This window comes from Schistocerca serialis, chromosome 4, assembly GCF_023864345.2.
Source record: "Schistocerca serialis cubense isolate TAMUIC-IGC-003099 chromosome 4, iqSchSeri2.2, whole genome shotgun sequence".
NCBI classification, from domain to species: domain Eukaryota; kingdom Metazoa; phylum Arthropoda; class Insecta; order Orthoptera; family Acrididae; genus Schistocerca; species Schistocerca serialis.
In genome coordinates this window covers 231,068,445-231,096,002 of record NC_064641.1, presented here as the reverse complement: position 1 = coordinate 231,096,002, position 27,558 = coordinate 231,068,445, and the positions used below count along the sequence as shown (strand labels likewise).

Here is a 27,558-nt window from a genome sequence, read left to right as displayed (position 1 = left end):
GACCTGTCTCTGCAGACCAGCCACTTCCTTTACGACTGACCATATGGTTTAAATTTTATCCTGAGACTTAGCTATTCCATCTGCATACCACATACTTTTTGCCTTCCTAATAGCTTTTTAAGCTCCTTACAATACTGTTTGTAATGGGCTGCTGCATTTAGATTGTGACTGTTTCTAACGTTTTGATATAATTGCCACTTTGTTCTACAAGATATTCTTATCCCTTTAGTCAGCCACCCAGGCTGCCTGTTTGTGCTAGTACCCTGGTTTGAACGCTTTAACGGAAAGCAGCTTTCAAAGAGCATGAGAAAAGTCTTGAGGAAAGCATTATATTTATCGTCTACTGTATCTGCACTATAAACATCTTGCCACTCTTGTTCCTTGATAAGGTTTACAAAGGTCTCTGAGCCGGCCGAAGTGGCCGTGCGGTTAAAGGCGCTGCAGTCTGGAACCGCAAGACCGCTACGGTCGCAGGTTCGAATCCTGCCTCGGGCATGGATGTTTGTGATGTCCTTAGGTTAGTTAGGTTTAACTAGTTCTAAGTTCTAGGGGACTAATGACCCCAGCAGTTGAGTCCCATAGTGCTCAGAGCCATTTGAACTATTTTTTACAAAGGTCTCTACGGCAACCGGATCAGCTTCCCTAAAAAGTTGATAACTATAATTAACATGTGTTGCAGCACAAAAATCTTTTAGAGTTAAAATTTGTGCATCATGATCTGAAAGGCCATTCACCTTTTTGCTAACAGAATGCCCTTCTAGTAATGAGGAATGAACAAAAATATTGTCTATGGTTGTTCTTGCACTCTCGTTGGAAAGAATACGGTTTGCATAAGATTATATGAATTAAGGAGGTCTACCAGCATCCTTTTCCTTGCACAATCACTTATACAATTAATATTAAAGTCACCACATACAACTAAGTTTTTGTATTTCCCATAAAGTGAACCAAGAACCTCCTCTAGCTTTAGCAAAAATGTTGTGAAATCGAAGTCTGGGGATCTATAAATAACAACAGTAAGAAGTTTAGCTCCACTAAATTTAACCACACCTGCGCAACATTCAAACACCTTTTCAGTGCAGTACTTTGAAACATCAATTGACTCAAATGGGATGCCGTTTTTCACATACATGGCTACTCCCCCACACCGCAAAGAGCTCCTGGAAAAGCTGCCAGTCAACCTGTATCCTGGTAAAGAAAGCCTCTGAATTATCTCCTTATTTAAGAAGTGTTCAGATATACCAATAATTTCAGAGTCAACATCTATAAGCAGTTCACTAACTTTATCTCTAATACCTTGTATATTTTGATGAAATATACTAATTCCCTCATTAATCGGATACCTAAGCTTTGTCGAAAGTGGTTTCTTTGTTAGAGAGACTTCTCTTAAGCAGGAATACCTATCAGCTGACTTCAATCTAAAAAAAAAGGTACAGCTACAGATCGCGTGAGGTGATATATCTTGATCTGGCTGTTTTTTAAAGGCGAATGGTTTCCACCGGATGGCTGGAGTCTCTTAACACCCTTTGGCAACAGACTATTTGTGTCGTGGGCTTTCCGAACGTAGGCTTTGCGACCCGTAACGCTAACGCGGCGTCTCCGCGTGGTCTTCCGAGCGTCAAAAGAAATCGCATCATGGTGGAGGCTTTATCGACCATTTTGTAATAACAACAATCCTTCACAGTTCATCCAGGCTTAGGACTAGCTATTTTATTTTTTCTTTTATTTCTATAACATTAATGCATCAAATTATTAAACATCTTATTTGATGAATTTTTTTCACTCAGCTTTTTGTAAGGAAGCGAGAGATTTTGAACATTATCTGAAATCTCTCGAGTTGTTATATACTCTTCTTAGGTGCTTTAACAATTTGTCGAGATCTGTGTGCGCTTTTTTTGATGAGGCATACCAATAGAATCTTTTTTAATCTCAAATGTAGCATTTACTGCTTCATTCGTTAGCGTATCAGAAAGTATTTTGTATGGATGTTTTTTATTTACTGAGTAGTTTAGTCTCATATATACGTAGGCTTCCTCAGCCATTGTCACATTCAATAATATTTTTCTGGGTTTGTGATCACATTGTCAATATACAAAACTACCGACGTTTCGGTCCCTGTTTCAAGTGACCCACAGTAAACAAAAACACCCTGAAGAAGGTCACTTGCAACAGGGACAGAAACGTCGGTAATTTTATATATTGACAATGAGGACACAAATTCAGAAAATTTTTATTGAATAGTATAGTCTCCTTTGTCAGCCTTCTACAGCATTGGTTAAAAACTTTGCACATTTCAATCGGCATACAAAGATTTTCCTTCCGTTTCAGTCGGTACTAAGATATCCTCCGTTATCACCGCCGACGCTTCATCATCACTGTAATTTAGGGTTTCTGTGATTTCCTTAAATCGCTTCAGGCAAATGTCGGGATGGTTCCTTTGAAAGAGAGCGATCGATTTCTTTCCTCATCCTTACCTAATCCGATGGGGCCGATGACCTCGCTGATTGGTCCCCTCCCCCGAATCAACCAACCAACCATCATCACTGTTTGGTGGAGGATGTGTCTGTCACTGCAGCAGACAGGCGGTAGAACTGCCTGACGTCTTCTCTATCCCCGTATTCCTACGTTAATTCCCATTTTTGTATTTCCTTCCACAGATATTTGCTGAAGCGAAAGTCCAACCACAAAGAGATGTTTCGGTGAACACAGCTTTTATACTTTTAATTGTAGCCAGTTTTCGGTGACCACCCAGGCATCTCGATTTTCAGTTCAGAAAAAGTCCAGGAAATCTTCTCTTTCTCTGTACTTCCGATGTCAACGTATGTGGTGTACGGTTGTTTGAGCCGTTTCGAACAACTGTCAAATGCTCTATCCATAAGAACAATTCCATATTCACACGAGATTTTCTCCGCTTCTTCGCCAGGAGTATTTTGTCACGAGCAGACCCAAAGTCAGTTTTGAAAAAACTGTTATCTTCAATCTGTTTCAAAATGTCTGCGCTCTTTTAATCTCAGAACTAGTACCAGAGATCTGGGTCGTTGTAGTAGCTTTCCTTCTTGCTTTACACAATTCAGTCTTTGAGTTCTCATGATTTCGCATATTTGCGAAGAAATCTAAACTTTTATCCGCTGCTGGTGAACGACTGGCGTAAACCAGCAGTGAGGGAGATTCTAATCGGAAAACGCACGATACAAAACTGGTTGCTCGGAAGTCCTACGGTAGCTGCGGCTCCTAAAAATAAAGGTCGGAAACACGACAGCCGGAACGCCCACCTAGCCAGACTACTGAAAGTATCGGCAGGCAGGAGCACTTTGCAGAAGTACCCTGAGCCTCAACAGGGACTGGCTAGTAAAAGTGTCTACTTGCCTATTTGTCTGGTGGCTGATTAGCCTAAAGGCCTGCGTGTAAAAATAATTTCGTGTAACTGTTGGCAGCTCAGGAAATGGTGGAGTCGGACGGTTGTCCTGGTAGGGCGTAGGAGGCGAACTGTGCCCTTTAGGGAGGAGGTGGTCTGAGGGTGCGTGTTTAGAAAGTTTGTAGTCAGGGATCAGTAGTTGTTCTCTAATGGAAAATTCGGGAGGTGTTCAGAAGTGTTTAGGAAGAGGCCGCCTAACAGAATTGTCATAATCTACTAGTTAAGAGATATAATCTTATGTTAAAGATTTAACAGAGTATGGCAAGTATAAGAGTTACAAACTGTGTATACATTTGGGGCAGCGTAACTCACCACATGTAAATTACCCAGTTCACAATATGCAGAAAAGGTATCACTTTTTTGAAAGCACGTAATTTTCTACCATTGCGACACATAAGGTTGAAATTCTGCTCAAAGGTGCCTACAGCCTTCCTCTGTAATGGCGCACAATCGTGGCGCCCTGTGACGTCACCGAGGCCTTGGCGACGCCTCAAACAGCAAGTTATGGATACAAGCGAAAAAAGAAGGCCACAGCTCAGAAGTTCATGTGACGTGTAAGAAGGGTTAATGATGTCACACTGGCATCAAATTTCACCACAATTCTGCCCAACGCTACAATGGACGTTTCACACGTTGGGAAGGTCGTCACATCCCCTCTCACCCACCTTTCAACCTTTCTTTTGATGCCTTTGCGATGGAGGACATCTTTGAAATCGCGCGGGTTTCTTATGGGTGGCCTAGAAAAACATTTCAGACACACCGTTACTGAGAATGGACACGAAAAGGCCTCAGGAGGTGGCATAAAGGCTGTCCTTGGAGCAACCCATTCACTTGTCTCGTTGACTCCTACACGTTTCGCTGCCGAAAACGACATTTCACAGTGTGGTGAAAAACAGGACGACATTCCTGAGCACGTTCGACACCGCTGACATCCCACCTGCTCCAGACGATTCAATCACACTGACATTGTGGGGTTGTAACTCCACTGAACATATTTTGACCCGTTTGGAGTGTAGTGATGTGCCATCTTTGCTCTGATACACGAAGTTGACTCACTAGGAACCGTTCCAAACCATTCGACGAAACTTGGATGCGTTCCTAATCAGCAAAGGATGTTTATGCTTCCTCAGTCCTGTTTCTCGCTGTTGTGTGGTGTGATCATGGACGGGTGCAACATTGACCTGTGCGAGAATAAAACGGTTCAGCGCCCCTGCAAAAGCCCCCAGTTCGACAACACCTTAGGTGACACCCACGCAACTTTGTTGTGCACTTTACAATGTACCTGTCGTAGACTTCGACAGTCATTCGTCTGAGGTGCGCCTTTCGGCTGCTCTAACGCCTGAGGGCAGGCAACCCCTTCAGCACCTCTTAGGTGACAGCCCCCTCACAAAATGAAAGAAAATCAGTTTATCTCTTACCAAATTTTCGCTGCTACTGCAGTAAAACTACAGCATCCTGCATAACGTTTTAATTTTATTACTTCTTTACTACTCTCTTTGCAACAGACGATGCACACGGTATCCACATACACCACGGAATGTACATGCAATATTAATGCATTTCTACAACACATGGTTCAGGAGATACGCCACCGTAAACACTGAGATGATTGAAGATCAGCTTTTTAAAGTGGAGCACAAATTACCAAACTATATATATTTTTCCAGCGTTTGACAAGCTCCTAGTGACTTCCAAGATACTTATAATTTCAAACCTTTTCTTAACTTTTTCTCGTTCACATGCACGTTAGAAGACGTTTTATACACGAGAGTTAGATTCTACAGAGAATCAGGGGTTTAAAGTGTAAAGAAAATTACCCACACTATACACATTCAGTATTTCATAATGAGAACACTTTAGCGATTTTCTACAAAATTCAAACATAATTTCCAAACTTTTGTAAACTTTTCTTCGCTTACATTTTTAGCGTGAAATATTTAACATTAACTTATTTGTAAAGAAATCAGACGTTTGAAGCTACTTTATACGAGGGGATTCGATTCTTTAAGGAAACAGGAGTTTAGTAGTGTAGAAGAAGTTACTGCATTATCAGTAGACTTACAAGACAACGTCATACGCGTTTGTTAAAAGTAAATTGCCAGCCAGAAGTCCATCACAACGCAGCTCTCTCGAATGTGCTACAAAAGCGTCGAAACACTATCACCTCATTACGACATTCTAAGTACTGGAAGCACTTATTTGGCCACAACGCTACAGATAGTGTGACGAAAATCTGCAGAGTAATATAGAAAATTTTAACATCGGTTTCGTATTAAATGGCACCAAATTAATAAACATTTTGCACGTTTCATTTCAGTGTTATTACGCTGTTACAATGGGTTTCATTTCAAGAAAGGCAGAAACTCAGTATTTTCGTTATTTTGTATTTAGAACGTTCTCATTTGACTGCGTATGCCGCCTACCGAGAAATGTGTATGTAGCCGGAGAGACAGTGTGTCACTAAGACGATTACCAGAACGGTGCCTAGACAGAGTGTATAGAATATGAACGGAAAAGTTGGCTGGCTCTGAGCACTATGGGACTTAACTTCTAAGGTCATCAGTCCCCTAGAACTTAGAACTACTTAAACCAAACTAACCTAAGGACATCACTCACATCCATGCCCGAGGCAGGATTCGAACCTGCGACCGTAGCGGTCACGCGGTTCCAGACTGAAGCGCCTGGAACCGCACGGCCACACCGGCCGGCCGGAAAAGTTGCTCTAGGTGCCAATTGTAGGGAGAGGAACTGTCGAAATACTGAGTGAGGTTTTCTAAAGGATCCCACAAAGAATTTCTTTGGCATGGATACTAACAGCTGCAATTACCAACATCAACAGTAAAGAAAAATGGACGGCAGCGAATCAACGGATAAATACCGGTCGATGAAGAGGCAGCAGTTTTATCGGAATTCTTCAGTAACCGAACAGGATGAGATGTTTCCGGAATTAATCATTTGACGAAGCGCCCTGGATCTCAGTAGATATCATAATTGCGACTTAGCATTCAGAAAAATTCTCTGCTGCCATTGAGATCAAGTATGATCCCACTTGTGAAAACATTTCAAAAGAACATGAGTTCGATCGAGGCTACTGCGATTATCCCGTAGCTTACGACATGATCTATTTTTGCACTCTGAAAGAATTACCAGAAGACACGGTGCCAGAATATGACCGAGCGACGTGGTTTGCACACTGGACTCGCATTCGGGAGGACGATGGTTCAATCCCGCCTCCCGCCATCCTGATTTAGGTTTTCCGTGGTTTCCCTAAATCGCTTCAGGCAAATGCCGTGATGGTTCCTTTGACATCCTTCCCTAATCCGATGAGACCGATGACCTCGTTGTTTGGTTTCTTCCCCCCAAATCAACCCAACACAGCCAGAATATGTCGAACAACTAGTGAACTGAACAAGTTACAGCAAGGAAGAGAAGACGCTCGATTGATTGATTTTTGTATCACCCACATACACCGTCTTGTACACAAGGCCTCCCTACTTATAGCAGCAGTCTATGTATCCTCCAGTGTGGTGTCGACAAGGACAAAGTTAACGTCGTCCCACTCTCAGCATCGTTACACCTTGGTTCACCTCAACACTCTGCAGGCCTCCTTACGGCATGGGGCAGAGGGGCCCTTGGGTTCCTTTACCATTTACTCCGTATCCTCTCCCAAGCGCGATTAGAGAGTGGGTAGTGTGATTATCCTTAAAAATCTGTATGAGCTACATTTTCTCTGTTTTCACTATCAGTGCCATTTTTTAACGTACATAATATGTGGATCGACTCACCTTAGGTTATGTATGCGTCCTTGGAAATTTCAACTGTAAACCTCTCCACATTGCACATTTCTCTTGCAGCATCCGCATTTGTATGTGGCGAAACGTGCTGCCGTTTTTTTTTCCCCTTCTCTATTTCTCCTCCCTGGTAAGGATTTCACACTGACTACCAGTACTTATGTATCAGCATCAACTTGATACTATTGGAACCCACAGCAGTTCAGCCTGGTGTAGTGTGCGGCGTGAGATGGGACGGCCGATTTTAATGTAAAGAGACTTGTAATTCAATGTGTTTTTAGTCCAACGTGCTTTAATTTTATTTTATGAACGCCGCTACTGCGCTCGTAAGCTTTTCAGATTTTAAAGTTATAAGTTATACAATCTGATGAAGAGAGCACTGTCTCTCGAAACGTGTTATTTCATTGAGTGTAAAACAAAAATACGGTTGAATGCTATCAATTATTACTGACAAGACATAACAACCGTTACCTCAAATTCCTAATGAGTAATATTACTCGTACATAAATATTTCCAAATTTAAGTTGTCTGTGTAAGTTATTAAAATGCATGGAGCTTCCTTATTGACAACATTAAATTAATCTAGAGAAGGCTTGGCCACGGCCTGCGGGACTTCATGTGTGCAGGCAGCTGGCGGCCCAAAGTCCGGCCTGCCTCGGCTTTGCCTCGATCTTTCTCGGAAGTACTCGGAACAAGGCGACATTTCACGGAGTATTGCTATGTGGCAGTTTTCGGTCGGCGCAACTCTCTTCATTTCGGCAGAGTCGTGGTGTCAGCAGTGTTTACCCTTTACTATTCGTTCACGGTATGAAGGACGTTCAAAGATCCAGTGACTGCTCAAAAGCAGGCAATCTAGCGATCTATCGTCACAAGCCTGGGAATGACAGAAGAGAGGGACGATAATGCTCAGTACTTACCATGTAGTCGCATAAGCGACGAATATTGCAAATTTGCTGTTGTTGTTCTTGTGGTCTTCAGTCCTGAGACTGCAGCTCCCCACGCTACTCTATCCTGTGCAAGCTGCTTCATCTACCAGTACGTACTGCAACCTACATCCTTCTGAATCTGCTTAGTGTATTCATCTCTTGATGTCCTACCAACCGATCCCTTCTTCTAGTTAAGTTGTGCCACAAACTCCTCCCCAATTCTATTCAATACCTCCTCATTAGTTAAGTGATCTACCCATCTAATCTTCAGCATTCTTCTGTAGCACCACATTTAGAAAGCTTCTATTCTCTTCTTGTCGAAACTATTTATCGCCCGTGTTTCATTCCATACATGGCTACACTCCATACAAATACTTTGAGAAACGACTTCCTGACACTTAAATCTATACTCGGTGTTAACAAATTTCTCTTCTACAGAAACACTTTCCTTGCCATTGCTAGTCTACATTTTACATCCTTCGACCATCATCAGTTATTTTTCTTCCCAAATAGCAAAACTCCTTTACTACTTTAAGTGTCTCATTTCCTAATCTAATTCCCTCAGCATGACCCGAGTTAACTCGACTACGTTCCATTATTCTCGTTTTGCTTTTGTTGATGTTCATCTTATATCCTCCTTTCAAGACACTGTCCATTCCGTTCAACTGCTCTTCCAAGTCCTTTGCTGTCTCTGACAGAATTACATTGTCATCGGCGAACCTTAAAGTTTTTATTTCTTCTCCATGGATTTTAATAACTACTCCGAATTTTTCTTTTGTTTCCTTTACTACTTGCTCAATATACAGATTGAATAACATCGGGGGGAGGCTACAACCCTGTCTCACTCCCTTCCCAACCACTGCTTCCCTTTCATGTCCCTCGACTATTATAACTGCCATCTAGTTTCTGTACAAATTGTAAATAGCCTTTCGCTCCCTGTATTTTACCCTGCCACCTTCAAAATTTGAAAGAGAGTATTCCAGTCAACATTGTCAAAAGCTTTCTCTAAGTCAACAAATGCTAGAAACGTAGGTTTGCCTTTTCTTAATCTAACTTCTAAGATAAGCCGTAGGGTCAGTATTGCCTCACGTGTTCCAACATTTCTACGGAATCCAAACTGATATTCCCCGAGGTCGGCTCTACCAGCTTTTCCATTCGTCTGTAAAGAATTCGAGTTAGTATTTTGCAGCTATGAATCGATGTTATAGTACCATGCAGAAAAAGTGTAAAGATTTTGTAGGCAATGAAAGAGCAAAAAATTACAACTATCCATAGATGGAAGTCATTGTCTGTGCACCAGGAAACGCTCTGTGCTAAATTTGCAGGCATCTAGCACGTGAAGAAATTGTTGGAATGAATAGTAAAATTTCTGAAGTCACACGCATTATTCCACTGTAAGCTGCAACAGTCTTCGATGGAACTGAACGAAGAGTATGGAGAGTTTATATATTCCTGTGAAGCACGTTGGTCAAGTCAAGGGACATGTTTTCGACTTAATACTTGCTGTTGTTGAATTTATGAACGTAAAGAGGTGCAGGCCTCGCATTTTAGGTGGACTTGACTACACATAGCGCACAGTGTGACACTGCACTGTGAGAACCAACTTCTTTCTGATCTGATGGCGATACATTTAAAAAGAAAATTGCATTGTAGAAGGGACACATTCTGACAACACAATCCATTTCTCTGAGCTCACTGATGTGTAAAGAACACGTGAGGTTTGAAGAATTTACTGTGCCCTTGAAAGATTTACAAGGATAGTTTCCATAACGATTTGAGAACACTGCCAATCAATCTTACATCTATTTTCGAGTCCATGGGTAGTTTCAGTTGAAAGCGCCCCTGTGCATGTGCAGTTGTAAAAGATGGTCCAGCAGAGTACACTAATGGCCATTAAAATTGCTACACCAAGAAGAAATGCAGATGATAAACGGGTATTCATTGGACAAATATATTATACCAGAACTGACATGTGATTACATTTTCACGCAATTTGGGTGCATAGATCCTGAGAAATCAGTACCCAGAACAACCACCTATGGCCGTAATAACGGCCTTGATACGCCTGGGCATTAAGTCAAACAGAGCTTGGATGGCGTGTACAGGTACAGCTGCCCATGCATCTTCAACACGATACCACAGTTCATCAAGATTAGTGACTGGCGTATTGTAACGAGCCAGTTGCTCGGCTACCATCGACCAGACGTTTTCAATTGGTGAGAGATCTGGAGAATGTGCTGGCCACGGCAGCAGTCGAACATTTTCTGTATCCAGAAAGGCCCGTACAGGACCTGCAACACGAGGTTCTGCATTATCCTCCTGAAATGTAGGGTTTCGCAGGGAGCGAATGAAGGGTAGAGCCACGGGTCGTAACACATCTGAATTGTAACGTCCACCGTTCAAGGTTCCGTCAATGGGAACAAGAGGTGACCGAGACGTGTAACCAATGGCAACCCATACCACCACGCCGGGTGATATGCCAGAATGGCGATGACGAATACACGCTTCCAATGTGCGTCCACCGCGATGTCGCTAAACACGGATGCGATCATCATGATGCTGTAAACAGAACCTGGATTCATCCAAAAAAATGACGTTTTGCCATTCGTGCACCCAGGTTCGTCGTTGAGTACACCATCGCAGGCGCATCTGTCTGTGATGCAGCGTCAAGGGTAACCGCAGCCATGGTCTCCGAGCTGATAGTCCACGCTGCTGCAATCGTCGTCGAACTGATCGTGCAGATGGTTGTTGTCTTGCAAACATCCCCATCTGTTGACTCAGGGATCGAGACGTGGCTGCACGATCCGTTACAGCCATGCGGATAAGATGCCTGTCATCTCGACTGCTAGTGATACAAGGCCGTTGGGATCCAACACGACGTTCCATATTACCCTCCTGAGCCCACTGATTTCATATTCTGCTAACAGTCATTGGATCTCGACCAACGCGAGCAACAATGTCGCGATACGATAAACCGCAATCGCGATAGGCTACAATCCGACGTTTATCAAAGTCGGAAACGTGATAGTTACGCATTTCTCCTCCTTACCTGAGGCATCACAACAACGTTTCACCAGGCAACGCCGGTCAACTGCTGTTTGTGTATGAGAAATCGGTTGGAAACTTTTCTTATGTCAGCACGTTGTAGGTGTCGCCACCGGCGCCAGCCTTGTGTGAATGCTCTGAAAAGCTAATCATTTGCATATCACAGCATCTTCTTCCTGTGGGTTAAATTTCGCGTCTGTAGCACGTCATCTTCGTGGCGTAGCAATTTAAATGGCCAGTAGTGTATGATGACCAAGTCGTATGCAGCTCAGACACCTTGGTGTGGCGGTGGAGGGGGGAGGGGGGGGATGTGCCAGCCAGGCTTAGAGCTATAGCACTTGTGCCAGGGCACGGTTCATGAACCGAATTCTTAGCCACCCCTGATCTTGAGCAGTACTGCAGATCTAATTCATGCCTAAAGTACACTAAGAAGTTGCGAAGTAAACAACGTCAGTATCGCAAAAACCAGTTCACCACACGACTTAAGGCATAGCAATACAATCAGAATGCCCACCACTAGCACAGTAGAAAATGTTCTGATGTTATGCAGTGCAAAACTGTATTCCATCTGTAATATATACTGTAATGTTGTTTCCTGTTTAAAGTGAGGATTACAGAGAGAGAAAATTTGCTGTGGGGAATAACTCACAGAGCTTATGATGATGAGGTATAAAAGGAAATATTGTATCTGATGTCATGTGTAGGTATGTGTAATGAATATTAGTGATGAGGAAGTACAGTAGAAGAGGCAGATGTGGAAATATCTGACCATAATTACCATTACCACACCATTACGTGGAGAGTAAAAATAGGATTTTTTTTATTTAAGAAAAACGTCCTCTTCTTTCCTTCCTAGAATGGGGTTTGTGTACATGTTGGTTCTGTGATATTTTTATTAGATGTTGGCATAGTTGATTAGTTTTAGACAGTTATGGTTCCGATTTCAGCTATTACTTGCAACTAGGTTCAATCATTTGTAATACTCTCCAATCAATATCATTAATTATATTTTGTAGTGACATATTTTCTTCGCCCGAAACTTTACTGGAAAAAAAATGTTAGGTGATGACGGTGCATAGTATCAGACTGAAGACCCTTCAAGTTATTAAAATATGGTTACAGCTCTTAAATATTTTATTTGAGAGTTTTACGCTATTTGTTTGTGTGCTTGCTTAGTATTTTATCCTGGTTAGGTAAGTTTCAATCTTTTAGGCCTAACTTTGAATATCAAAGGCCTGTTTTCTTTTTTAAAGTTTTGTATCTCAACAGGTAAAAACGGAACCCTTATAGGAGCACTTTGTTGTCCATCTGTCTGTCTGTCTGTCCACTAGTCAAGACGTCTTTCTCTCATGAACAGACAGAGGTATCAAATTGGAATTTTTTTAAGGTGTGCAGTCTCTTGGAGGCGTAAAAGGTTACAGCTACAAAGTTACTGCAATCAAAAGATAGGTCATTTATGTAACATATTTTGATACAAATTCACTCTTGAAAACCTATGGATGAGCCATCTATATACATAATTCAGTTTATATGGAATCCTCACATTTCTCCGGTTTTTCTTAAACCACATGTGTTTAGGCATTCAAATAACACTGAGACAACTTCAGAGTCGACAGTGATGTTTTTGGGTTCTTGCTTAATATTTTACCCAACGTATTTTCAGGAGTTACAAGATTGGTTATGTTGGTTTCGATCTTCTGCGTCTAATTTGGAATGTCAGTGACCTGTTGTTTTTAGGAGTGAAAACAGCACTGAGACACTTAATTTAGATATTACACAGTCATGTTTCAGGCACCAGTTTGACGAATGTGTGTGTAAAATATCATCATGGTACTTGATGTAAACACTGTGATATTCGATATAAAAATGGCAGTTTTTTTGAATTGCCGATGCTTTTTTTTTTGCAGATAATTTAGAATATTGTGACATTTGACAAACAATATAGACGGTACCGAAACCTGACATTGTCAGGAAGGAGACAGCGGTCTTAACATACTTCACTGAATAAAAAAATAATATAAAAATCTTTTACTGCGTAGACCGCAATTTACATTATACGATTAAAACGTGGTGACTAGTTTCACCTGCGTTCAACAACCATCTTCAGTTCGTTCAAATAGTAAAAACGAGTTGAATATGCCCTGAAAAGCACCATCGTTTGCAACAGTCATGCAGTGACATGCATTCGTGTTATAGGTCAACAAGACTAGGACAGTATGCTGTTAAAAGCATCATCGTGAGCAAGCCAATTAGTCAACCATAATCTCGCAAGATGCAAGTAATAAAGAAGGAAAACGGCAACTTTCTTACCTGCAGTTTGCGAGATTATGGTTTACAACCTGGCTCGCACTGATTCTTTTAACAGCCTATTGTCCCAGTCTTGTTGCCCTATTAAGATGACAGCATGTCATTACTTGACTGTTGTTAACGGTGAGATCTTCCAATGCATTTTCAATTCGTTTGACTATGGTCGGTGCATGCAAACGAAAGTAGTCATCAGGTTTTGATTGTACAGTGTAAACTGCGGTCTAGGTAGTAAAATCTTTTTATATTAAGTTTTATTCAGCAACATAGATGTGTTAAAAATTAATTTGAGCCTGTGCTATGCCTCGCACTATGGTACAGCAATTGGACTGTGAATGTTTCGCCAGTGTAGCCACCTGTTGGCCAAGACAGGCAGCAGGGGACATAAATCACCACTAATATTATTTCTCAGTTTTGATGCTTTGCAGAATATTATGTAAAGAAAAACTTATGTCGACAACTGTGTAATACTAATTCTTTAACTACGTTGCAAAAGCAAACGTTTCTTTTTAACTTTTTATGGAGAGTACGTTTTAAATACATTTTAATATTCCATAACGAATGATATGTAGCTTCCAATGAAATTCACAGATTCGATCGTTCCTTCTCTGCTCGTTATCAACTCCTGAACCTCACCCATCTCCTACTCCAACATCTCAACAACTGCAAATCCGTCCTCATTGTTTGCCTTGACCTAGAGAAAGCATATAACCGTATATGGCATTACTGCCTCCTTTTCAAATTCCAGATTAATGCACTTCCAGTCAACTATGTCTGTCTTATTGCAGCCTTCCTCTCCAATCACCCATCCTATGTCATTGTTAACAATACCAATTCCTGTATCTTCCACCCCGCTGCAGGAGTCTCCCAAGGTTTTATTCTCTCCCCTCTTCTTTACGTCTTACACACTGTTGATATTGCCAATCCACCTCCCCCCATCCAACTCCTTCAGTATCTTAATGACACTGCTTTCTTCGCTCTCTGTGCTATGCTTCAGAAATCCCAACAATCCCTCCTAATTCTCATCCATCAGAGGACACGTCATCCACACCTTTTTTCTCCAGGACTTCTACTTCACTGTTTATGATTATCCCATCCAGCAAACAAACACACTAAAATACCAGAATGAGATTTTCACTCTGCAGCGGAGTGTGCGCTGATATGAAACTTGCTGGCAGATTAAAACTGTGTGCCCGAGTTCGAGTCTCGGTCGGGCACACAGTTTTAATCTGCCAGGAAGTTTCACACTAAAATACCTTGGACTAACCTTCGACTAACCACTAACTCGGAAATCTCACCTACTAACCTTCCAATGGAAAGCCCACAATGGACTAACCGGCAGAACATGGGACTTCACCCCTCCACTGTTCTTTACACATACATATCCCTGATCTCCCCCATTCTTTCCTTTGCAAATTTTGCGTAGATATTCACCCAACCCAAGTTCTATAAGTCCCTCCAGATCCTTGAACGCCATGCTTTCTACCTTGCTTTCCACATCTGTTTACCCTTCCCCACAAGGATCCTTTAGCGATTCTACAACTCCCCCCCCCCCCCCCCCCCCAATCACTCACTTTGAGTACCTCCAAATAACCTACACCACCTGTAAATTTGACTCCAAGAATTATATTGTGCCCTACTCCTTTTCAATCCTAGTGTACTGCCGCACCTCTGTCTACACATCCTACCTACCCTTCACCTGCACACCCTTCATGTCCTCTCCCAAAGAAATTTGAATCCTCTCCCTCTCCCAGACCACAAACTCTGCGCTAACATATAGACATATAGCCACCTGCCAGCTCTGTGTCCACCCCACTCTATCCACCGTCACCCAAAGTGCTCCCTCCTCATCCTCTCTCCACACCACATCACCTCCTTTTGCCCTTCCCTGCCACCTCCACTCCGTTTTCTTCTTAAATTGATTAATCCTAATTCCAGCTACTCCTCTGTCCTTGTCCCCCACTGACAACCCTGACTCGTTACCATCTCTCATCATCCTTAGTCTTCACCACCACCACTCCCCTACCTCTCTTTTAAAATTCCGACCGCTGCCATCCTCGATTTTTTTTTTCGTTTCTGGCATTTTTTTTAAATTTAGCAATTCCTACCACCTTGATTTTTAAATTTCACGCCAACTTTTAAACTTCTTGCCACCTTAAACATAGGAAATTAGCCTATTTTTATTTCCCGCCAACTTTTGAATGTCCTGCCATTTTATACGTAAGACAATTGGCCCATTTTGAATTTCCGACCAGCCTCCATCTCGTATTTTTTAATTTCCCCCTACAACCAATCTATGGCGCCAACTAGCGGCAGAAACTTGATCTATGTACTGGAAATTTAATAGATATACAACTCTGCTTTATCCAGTAATTAACTGTGAATCGTGAAATCGAATAATAATGGGTCGTTTTGCTTATTTATGTGAAACTCGTTACATTGATTACGCTACTCCTTGCGATAGCTAAAAATAACAGATAAACTCAGACACTTCGCTAGCGTTCTGCTGAGTCTAGTCAATGATTCTGTGCTGTGTTTTCGCAGGGAGATTCCCCAGTTACGAACACACCATAAAAGGCCCCAGTGCACCAGCACATCCTAAGCAGTCACCTGAAGATGATAGAAAGCCTCATTGCCGAATATCCAATGAACAATGAACGATTCTGGCAGACAGAACTGTTTGCCAGAAAAGTTTCCCATTCCATATTTGGAGGCATTACAACAGCTATGGAGAATATCGTACATGATGTACTTGACAATATATTGGCAAGAATAGTGGTCTGTTTATGCTGCAGCTTCGCTGATGGCACCTCACTGCTCACTGGTCACACAGGCATCTTGTTCTTCAGCTGTTCACATTTATATCTGGATGGATTACTTGCAGTGTGTGAAGCTAGAACAGTGTTCTACACAACGACTGACACCAGTAATAGTGGTTCAGTCACAAAAAAATGTCGTTGTTGCCAGTGAGAAAGAAGAAGAGAAATGGATGCACCCTTTGAATGTAGACCGCCCACAATGTAGGTACTTTCATCTGGTCTAACAGCAGCTCAAAAGTTATACAGAGTACTTTTACAAACCATTAAGGATGTCGTAACAAGTTGTCCAGTTTAGTTTTAATCACATCAAACCAGAATAGTTTAAGATAATTTAATAGCTAATGGATTTGGGATGAAGGGGGGGGGGGGGGGGGGGCACTGTACAGCGTGAATCTAACAGCTTCAGATTCGAAATTGATTTATTATGGCTCCCTGACAAGGCACAATACGGCGGAGGCTTATAGCACCCCTGCAATGCTGACAGAGCACAAGACTGTCTGGGCAGTGGCTCGTGACGTAACTGCCTCTGCCAGCAGTAACTTCGGGTCAGGGCCGTCTCGGCTAGCTGTGGCTGTTTGTGTTGTGATGCAGCTCACTTATCCTCCACTGTCAAGCAGGCAGCAGGCAGGTGACGTAATGGCCCCCACTGACGGATGGCTAGCTGCTTCCCAGGGCAGTGCTGGCCGGTGGCCTGATGTAATGATGGCTTCTGGTCTGTGGTTTCAGCATAGACTGCCCTGATGCAGAGTCGAACTGCATTTCACATACAGCATTTCATATAGCGCCAAAGTGTCATGGCCATATGGCAACAGAGCTGCAGTATTAATAGAAGGGGCTGTAGTGTATAACAGCTAGGTATTTATATGCTTCCAAGCTTCACATTTTTGGGCTTTGCTATGTTTTGTGGAACATATACTAAACATTTTGGCGGCCGTTGACGTGGAAAGGCTTCCAGCCTCTTCCGCTTAGGTACTGCTGTTCACCTGTTCGTTGACTGATGACCATAGCTGTTAAGTCCCATAGTGCTCAGAGCCATTTGAACCATCACCTGTTCGTTCCCACACCTCCTCAGGATGGCCCATCTCCCGCTTTTGGAACAGCTGTGTTCTATTTCGTAAAGCATAAAGACTGTGCCTGCCTGGGCTGGTGTTACTGCAAACCACCTCTACTTGGTGTGTATGTGACCAAATATAGTCGGTGAAATACGTTACCTTCTCTTTAACAAGACCAGTCCCTCAGATTGCTTTAAACTAGATTATCCATATGCAAACTAAGGTGATATGTTCCCTGGCGATTAGTCCAGTCAACTTTAGTCCACTCGTTACTCAAGACTGCTCTACTACTACGTTTACTTATGCACTACTTTTCCTAAACTACGTTAGTTCATTTTTAGCTTAACTTAACATACAGTTATAATTCCTGTTACTGTCTCTTAGTTTCTGGGAATCCAATCCACTGGGATGTGAACATTGGCTGGGTCTGAACTTTTCTTGCGTTTCAATTCTTGCACATGTAAACAAGAACTACACTTGTCAGAGTAAGTGATGCTGCCATACTTGGTATAACAAAGATCAAGATTGTTTCTCTCTTGTACTGGCTCTCCTTGTGCTGATCCACATGCTGCCTCAACGTCTCCACAGGATTGAGCCCTCCTGCTCGTTAACGAGCTATCTATGAACTGGTTCAACATAGTCAGATTCCTAGTGCTAAGACTTCCATAGTGTCCTCTGGCCAATGCAACTGAGGCTGTGAAAAGCCCAGATAGGTTATTCCCGAAATTGTGGCAGGCAGACAGAAAGCAGGCTCTACTATTTCGCATGCTGTCCCATTTATTAGGAATCGACTTCCTTGTAGCTCTAGACTTTTTGCTGCTATAACCTGCTTCTGTCCATAACAACTGACTACTACTATCACTTTACCACAGGTTGAGTATAACAAATGTGCCACAACCTACTGGAAGTACAACAGTTGCAATCCTTTTCCATTTCTGACCTAGCTGTAACTTTGCAGGAGTGTTGACCCTCACCCACTACCCTAGTTGGACGGAATGTAACTTCACTCCTGCAACATATCTGTAATTCTGCTTCTTCAATTTCCGCCTGCCTGCTCTGCAATCATTAGCAACTGCTGCACCCTCACCCTGACAAACTTCTTCAGCATCCACCACATGACAGGATATGGATGGACTATGTAACATTGGAACCATGCCTGCTTCCATGCTACAGGAACGGAAAATGAAATGAGCACCTTTGTTCAATCGATCCTCGCTTCAGCAGTGGCTAGGTTAAGAATAGAAAGGCAAGTTTTTATGGTATGCTCCAAGACCAACTTTAAATCAGGTGGTAGTGCTTTTTCACTTTTTCTAGTCTCTCCAGGCGCTGATCTGGTGGCAACAAGTTTACTTCCAGTCGTCCTTGCGCAACCTGTTTCATAGCTTCCCGCAATTTCGACACCTCGGAGCTCGGCCTATGACGTTACCACCTCACTGACCTCCTGACCCTAGGGTGACGATTACAATACCTGCGTGCTGGGGCGAAAGATAGTTGTTTGGACACTTCCTAATTATACAGAAGACTCGTAAACTAAGCTCAATTGGCGAGGAACTGATTTGACACTATCTCCTTGAGTGGAATTCGGAAATTTCTTGAGGATGAATACACAAGATTCTGAAATACTTCTACAGGCAGTTGTGGGATGCATTTCGAAATATGATGACAATTTCAGACTGCTAATCTCCGCTTCCCTCAGAATAGCAATCGCAATTCATATTCTTAATTTACTGCAAATTCTTCCAAGAATGGGCTGCGATTTAGTCGACCTTGAAGTATCGTAATAAATACGGCAACAACTAAAAGATAAACACCTCACCCTCAGGCCGTGATGTGAGTGTTACAGATTGAAAGAATCAAATATTATTAACCAATAGTTAGCCTGCAATCGTTTGAGAACCGTTGCATAGTGAAACCACATGCTCAACCCAAATATAGGGTGTCTCATTTTTTATGTTACAGGTAAGATGTTTTCCGAAAAACTGCTTCAGCAACTTTACTTCGTCTACATGCAGTACGTTCTTCCATCAGCGCAGCAAATGACTCAGCTTGCTAAACATATAGATCATGGGTGTATTTTCCATTTTTTTTATTTGTACCACCTTAGACCGTCTCCGATACATACTGAATCACTCACACAAACATACATCCATGTTCGGTATACAGTATTTCCACTGTTCGTAAACGTGTTACTTACATCACACTGTGCTCCCATCATTGCCATGAGATATCACTCCAAACTCCAGTTCAGTGTGAAAAACATACCACCCATGCTTCGAAACAACTTTCCTGGAGTGCTGTGATAGCAGCGCGTAAGTTACGTGAAAGTAAGACACGGAAAAATTAAGAACATTTATTTGATTTAAATGGGGAAGGTTTGAGAAATTGTGGCAGGCCGGGATTCGAACACCGGTCTCTTGGTTACTAGGCAGATGCGTTGACCACTTTTTCTTTTTTTTTTAGTTTTTTTAAGGAAGGTAGGAGAAACAGAAACCTTTATTATTCACAAAACAAACATTGTACGTCCTAACACACTATAACTGTCCTGGAAGGAACCTCGCTGTCGTCCTACCATGCAGCATGGAATAACAACAAAGTCAAAGTGAGGCCACCTCCGGCACCCTAAAGAAAAGCATTTATAGATATGAAAACAAAATTTGAAGGCCGGCCGGAGTGGCCGTGCGGTTCTAGGCGCTACAGTCTGGAGCAGAGCGACCGCTACGGTCGCAGGTTCGAATCCTGCCTCGGGCATGGATGTGTGTGGTGTCTTTAGGTTAGTTAGGTTTAAGTAGTTCTAAGTTCTAGGGACTGATGACCTCAGAAGTTAAGTCGTATAGTGCTCAGAGCCACCTGAACCAAAATTTGAAGTGCATCCCATTGCTAACTGTGTAAGCGTTAGTTTTTCCTAGGTCGCATACTCCTTAGCTGATCACTTTACTTGGTCGGTTTCACAACGACAGCACCGCCGCTCATCTTTGCGCACCCGGCACACCCCAAGTATATGGCGGGTCCGCAAAAACCGTTACTACGAAATTGGCATACCAATCCTTGTACTTTTGTAGCCGTAACAGTTTTGTGTGTCCATCTTGTAAGTATTGCCAGTAATCCAGTACGTTCAGACGTGTGTCTCTATAGATGTAATGGACCGTCATACCTGTGATCCACGCCACTGCGTTCGTCTTATGACGCAGAAAATACGTTTCCTCTGGAAAAAATACTATGTCAGATGAGACTGCTGTATAGATAGTGCGCCGCATGAAAGCTATTATCTTCCTTGCGAGAGTCCAGACAGTCAATGCCTCGCCGCTAAACAGCCGATGGTCGTCCGTATCCAGCACGCCGCATTGCTGACACATGGGCGAACCTGCCAAATGTATTGCGTACTTTTTATCATTCGTAGGGTATTTTCGGTTCACAACATTTTTTTTAAATGTATGTGTGATCTTATGGGACTTAACTGCTGTACCGAGCGAGGTGGCGCAGTGGTTAGCACACTGGACTCGCATTCGGGAGGACGACGTTTCAATCCCGTCTCCGGCCATCCTGATTTAGATTTTCCGTGATTTCCCTAAATCGTTTCAGGCAAATGCCGGGATGGTTCCTTTGAAAGGGCACGGCCGATTTCCTTCCCAATCCTTCCCTAACCCGAGCTTGCGCTCCGTCTCTAACGACCTCGTTGTCGACGGGACGTTAAACACTAACTACCACCACTTAACTGCTAAGGTCATCAGTCCCTAAGCTTACACACTACTTAACCTAAATTATCCGACGCACAAATACACACACCCATGCCCGAGGGAGGACTCGAACCTCCGCCGGGACCAGCTGCACAGTCCATGACTGCAGCGCCTGAGACAGCTCGGCTAATCCTCCGCGGCCCATTGCGCCGTGTACAGCAGTGGTCATCACCGCTGTAAGAACTACTCAACCACGCGTGCCGTCAGACTTCAATTCTCACCCTTTTCATACACTTCGAATGTAGCGCCACTCGCCCATTATCACCACTCGCGGCATTTCGCCGATTCCCATACGAGTTCAGGCCTGGTGTTTATCCACATTGAAGAGATCATTGACCGTCCTCTCCCCACATATGGTGTCTGTTCTTTTCGACATTGCGAAAAAACAGACACCATATACACATATATTATATGAAAGTGATGATGATATTCAGTTACTTTATGCTGTTCTCTGAATTTTATTGTACTCAATGGCCCACGAATAAAATACAGTACCGGAGATAAGCCGTCTAGCGAAGCTGGGCCAGATCGCTAGTACACTATAAAGCGCGGGCAAAGAGTTTATTTTCGGGATAGAATGAAACGTTATACCTCGGAAGGCATACTGCGCGCTTAGTAATATGTTAATAATCATTTCTTTTTGTAGGATATCAAGAATTTCCTTGACGGTGCAACAGATGGTGTGATTTACTTCAGCTTCGGCAGCAATGTGAAAGGCAGCACGTTGCCAGAGGACAAAAGGCGAGCGTTCCTCGAAGCATTCGCACAGCTGCCACAGCGGGTGCTCTGGAAGTGGGAGGTGGATAGCCTGCCTGGACAGCCGGAGAACGTCATGATAGCCAAGTGGCTGCCCCAGCAGGACGTCTTGGGTAAGCTTCTGCACAGTGTACCAGTCCTGCACGAAGAGCTCTGCAGAAACCATCTGTCATACCTTTCTTTTTGCTTTTCCAGCACATCCAAACATTCGTCTGTTCATAACCCAGGGAGGACTCCAAAGCATGAATGAAGCAAGTTACTTCGCAGTGCCTCTGCTTGGAATTCCTTTCTTTGCTGATCAGCACCACAATGTGGCTAAGATGGTGCAAGCTGGTATAGGCTACCGTCTGCTGTTCAGAGATGTCACTACCGATACTGTTCTGAAAGTCATTCACACAGTTCTTGGCAATGAAAGGCAAGGATACTCGTCAGCGTTCTAAAACGAAAAATTAATGTTTTACACACATTCACGAACTAACGTTTTTGTTAAATCTAACAGAAACATTTCTATACAGATCATGCTATTTGTACCTCGCTGTGTTCAACTCTAAGTACCACAGTTCTTAATTGTAAACTGGTTGAAATTAAAATATCAGCAATCACATTTTTTTGTTAAATGTTGTAACTTCCTATCTTTTGTGCACCATACGTAATTGTGTCGGTTTCAATGTTATTTATCTCCTTTGCATCACATAACCACATCCGAACCTAAAATAATGGACTTCATATGGGACGCTATTAACTAAGATGTCTAAGTATCTGCATGGTCATACTAACGTAGTAGCAAGTTTGACGTGCTACAAAATGGGTTCTAAGTGGCTCGATTTGAAATATAACGATCAGCATACGCATATCTTTTGCTTTACGATCAATAGTTTGATATTAATCCGTAATATCTTGCAAACTTCAAAAAGTAAGTTTTCTTTAACCTCAGTCATAGCTACACTATTGGCCATTAAAATTGCTACACCACGAAGATGACGTGCTACAGACGCGAAATTTAACCGACAGGAATGTTCAAAATGTTCAAATGTGTGTGAAATCTTATGGGACTTAACTGAAAAGGTCATCAGTCCCTAAGCTTACACACTACTTAACCTAAATTATCCTAAGGACAAACACACACACCCATGCCCGAGGGAGGACTCGAACCTCCGCCGGGACCAGCCGCACAGTCCGTGACTGCAGCGCCGCAGACCGCTCGGCTAATCCCGCGCGGCAACCGACAGGAAGAAGATGCTGTGATATGCAAATGATCAGCTTTACAGAGCATTCACACAAGGTTGGTGCCGGTAGCGACACCTAAAACGTGCTGACATGAGGAAAGTTTCCAAGCATACACAAACAGCAGTTGACTGGCGTTGCCTGGTGAAACGTTGTTGTGATGCCTCGGGTAAGTAGGAGAAATGCGTACCATCACGTTTCCGACTTCGATAAAGATCGGATTGTAGCCTATCGCGATTGTGATTTCTCGTATCGCTACAATGCTGCTCGCGTTGGTCGAGATCCAATGACTGTTAGCAGAATATGGAATCGGTGGGTTCAGGAGAGTAATACGGAACGCCGTGCTGGTTCCCAACGGCCTCGTATCACTAGCAGTCGAGATGACAGGCATCTTATCCACATGGCTGTAACGGGTCGTGCAGCCACGTATCGATCCCTGAATCAACAGATGGGGACGTTTGCAAGACAACAACCACCTGCACGAACAGTTCGACGACGTTTGCAGCAGCATGTACTATCAGCTCGGAGACCATGGCTGCGGTTGCCCTTGACGCTGCATCACAGACAGGAGCGCCTGCGATGGTGTACTCAACGACGAACCTGGGTGCACGAATGGCAAAATGTCATTTTTTCGGATGAATCCAGGTTCTGTTTACAGCATCATCATGATCGCATCCGTATTTGGCGACATCGCGGTGAACGCACATTGGAAGCTTGTATTCGTCATCGACATACTGGCATATCACCCGGCGTGATGGTGTGGGGTGCCATTGGTTACACGTCTCAGTCACCTCTTGTTCGCGCTGACGGCACTTTGAACAGTGGACGTTACATTTCCGATGTGTTACGACCCGTGGCTCTACCCTTCATTCGATCCTTGCGAAACCCTACATTTCAGCAAGATAATGCACGACCGCATGTTGCAGGTCCTGTACGGGCATTTCTGGATACAGAAAATGTTCGACTGCTGCCCTGGCCAGCACATTCTCCAGATCTCTCACCAATTGAAAACGTCTGGTCAATGGTGGCCGCGCAACTGGCTCGTCACAATACGCCAGTCACTAATCTTGATGAACTGTGGTATCGTGTTGAAGCTGCATGGGCAGCTGCACCTGTACACGTCATCCAAGCTCTGTTTGATTCAATGCCCAGCCGTTATTATGGCCAGAGGTGGTTGTTCTGGATACTGATTTCTTAGGATCTATGCGCCCAAATTGCATGAAAATGTAATCACATGTGAGTTGTAGTATAATATATTTGTCGAATGAATACCCGTTTGTCATCTGTATTTCTCCTTGGTGTAGCAATTTTAATGGGCAGTAGTGTATAAGAAAAATACCCCCTGCAATACATTCGCATTTCGCTAATTCGCATCCATACGTTTGTTATCCGCGTTCGAGGTGGCCTGTGGTGGAGGGATAGCATCTTTGACGAACAGCCAAGCATTACGGGTCCGCATTCGAACCCAGCCATTGCCCAAACTTTGGCCATCAGCAATAGCGACCGGAGACTCCCAGTCTAAGGAGTAACCCTCGTTCTTCCAATGACCTCGTCTAAGAGGGCCATTGGCAAAAGATTCTGGATTAGTTGGCCTTTCGGATCTGCAAGAGTGCACTATGAAGGCAGAGGTAAGAGTAAGAAAAAGATTGAACATTCAACAAAAGGGCAACTTCCGATGTGTGGGAGTGCTAGGAAAACTAGAACATCTGAAATAGATATGTATTGACTCAGTCTAGTTATAGTGGGGTAACTGAAGTGAAATGGAAACAAGGTTTCCTAGTCAGACGAATATAGGGTAATATCTACAGCAGCACAAATTGCTGGACGAGTAGGATTCGTTATGAATAAGAAGAAAGGACAGAGAGTGAGTGATCGTGAACAGTTCAGTAATAGTTCTCATCGGAGTCGAATGCAAACCAGTGCCAACAACAGTAGTTAAGGTACACATGCCGAAGAAGAAGAGACAGAGAAATTATACGATACAGAATGGGTATTTCAGAATGTAAAAAGTGATGATAATCTTATAATCATGGGGGGTTGTAACGTAGTAGAGGGTGAAGCAATAGAAGAAAGAGTTCGGGACAATATAGGCTTGATAGTACGAACAAGGGAGGAGGAAGACTAATTCAGTTTTGTGGTGAATTTCAGCTATGTAGTAGAATTAATTCACGAGATATACTTTACCTATTTTATGAACAGGCTTCTTTCTGATAATTCTAATTTCTTTTGAACGTTTTATTCCCATAATTCAGTGGTATCTGTTTCTTGTCTCATGATGACGAAAATTATTTGTAAAATAATCAACTTAAGTTTCTTTGTGTCAGTAACATTCTGGTTGATTAAATGAATTTTTCTTTAAATTTCCTTTCTTCACCTGTGAAATGTGCATCTATTCTGCTTCCTTTGTGTGCATGAACTTCGAATATTATTTGTTCATGATACTATTTATTTCCTTATTCCACAGCTACAAGGATAACATGAAACGATTCTCAGCAGTATTCCGCGAGCACCAGGAGAGGTCCCTGGACAGTGCTGTGTGGTGGATAGAATACGTGATACGTCACAAGGGTGCTCCCCACCTGCGCAGCGCAGCCCTCGACCTCAGCTGGTGGCAGCTGCTGCTGCTCGACGTCATCGCATTCGTGGTTGCAGCGGCGTCCATCGTAGTCTACCTACTGTACAAGGCAACTTGCTACTGCAGAACTTCAGCACGTGGTTTTTTCAAGCAGAAGACGTTGTGATGGAACTCGATGGCAAAATTTTCCCATCATGTACATAAGAAATAATATTTCTTAGCACCTCAGATAAACGAAACTGGACGTTAAAAATAATATGGGTCAATTTGTGGATCCTGGCATGTGATATCTTGTCTTTACAGAATGTAATAGAAATTTATTCCTGCTGTGCAGGTGGCCTAAATACAATTTATATTTACTAATTTGTTAAAATAATGGAACTGACAGTGTTTTTCTTCTAGTACAACAGGTATCTCGTGTCACGAGCGAAGGGAGACAGCATCTCTGTGGTAGCAAAGAAGCGGGTTTTTTCCCGTACGACCATTTCATGAGTGTACTGTGAATGTCACGAATCCTAAGGAACATCAAATCTCCGACATCGCTGAGGCCGGATCATGCAAGAACGGGACCAACAACGACTGAAGAGAATTGTTCAAAGTGACAGAAGTTCAACGCTTCCGCAAATTGGTTCAAATTTTAATGCTGGGCCATCAACAAATGTCAGCGTGCGAATCATTCAACGAAACATCATCCATATGGGCTTACTCATGTACCCTCGATGACTGCACAGCACAAAGCTTTACGCCTCGCCTGAGCGCATCAACACCGACATTGGGTTGTTGTTGAAACATGTTGCCTAGTCGGACGAGTCTCGTTTTAAATTGTATGGATGGAACAGTGTCCCGATATAATACATACTGAAATAAATTTACAAACTATATAAAGTACACTAAGCATAAAAGAGATAAGCAATCATACCAAGATCAAAACAAACTATCTGTATACAGGAGATGGTTACATAAGCGTTATCACACTTGATCATACAAGAAAAGTTACGTATGGATCTGTACCAGTCATGGCTGCAACAAATATGACTGAGAACAGTGACCTAATACCTCATTGGATGTAGCAATGAAAATAAATTGCTCCAACTTATCTAAACAGTTGATAACAGAGGTTTGAGAGATGTGAATACACAGTCATATTTTATCACGGCATCTGTAATGATTTATAGGATAACATACCAAAGAACAAAAGTTAAAGCAGTTTTATTTATTTATTGTTTAGAATATTTATCTTTCAAAGAAAATTATTGCTATACAGTAATAGCAAATCAGTTTCCGACCAACAATTCACCATTTCATACAAATAATTGCGCAAAAACAGTCTGCTGGATGTGTGCAGAAAGTTACAAACCAAACAATTGAGACATTCTATCCAGTTCCTCATCTTAAGCATGTAAATCTTTTTCGTACCATCAGAGCATACACTTTGACTACATTTACTCACGTATTCCGCCAAGATACAGATCAAGCTAATAGTTACATAGAAACAGTCTCACTTCTAAATTTCTTTAATTTTAAGTTAAAGTGAACTCACATTCTCTTTAGAAAACTGTAACTAATGCTACAATAAAACTTTAAAAAGAAAATATGAATACATAAGTTTGTTACATATTTTATTTCATTTATTGCACATAAAAAAGTTACAAAGCCATAAAATTGGGCAGTAATGTTAACAGCACATTGCTCTATTTCTTTATTATAAGCTGTGTTTCAAACTGTACATTCCAGTCGAATATCCTTTGGGCTTTGTAGCTTTAATTTGTATTGAATTATGAATGAAGTTGACTAATTATTATAAAATTTGCAGCTTTTTCATTCCCTTTACCTGTATTCCTTGTTTATCAAATGCAACACTTCTCTTCTAGTTCATTGTCTTATAGCAGTTACTTTCTTTCCTTGATAACAAGAGTA

The 27,558-nt window shown here is 42.6% G+C and overlaps 1 protein-coding gene across 1 annotated transcript in view; it reads left to right on the top strand.

Moving 5' to 3' along the window:
• Positions 1–27,174, top strand: part of LOC126473743 (UDP-glycosyltransferase UGT5-like) — a 65,653-nt gene extending 38,479 nt beyond the window's left edge. Inside the window, exons 5-7 of the mRNA XM_050100991.1 lie at positions 21,733–21,955; positions 22,038–22,257; positions 25,531–27,174. Coding sequence (XP_049956948.1) covers positions 21,733–21,955; positions 22,038–22,257; positions 25,531–25,807 — 720 coding nt within the window. The 3' untranslated portion in view covers positions 25,808–27,174. The remainder of the gene's footprint in view (positions 1–21,732; positions 21,956–22,037; positions 22,258–25,530) is intronic.
• The last annotated feature ends 384 nt before the right edge of the window (positions 27,175–27,558 follow it).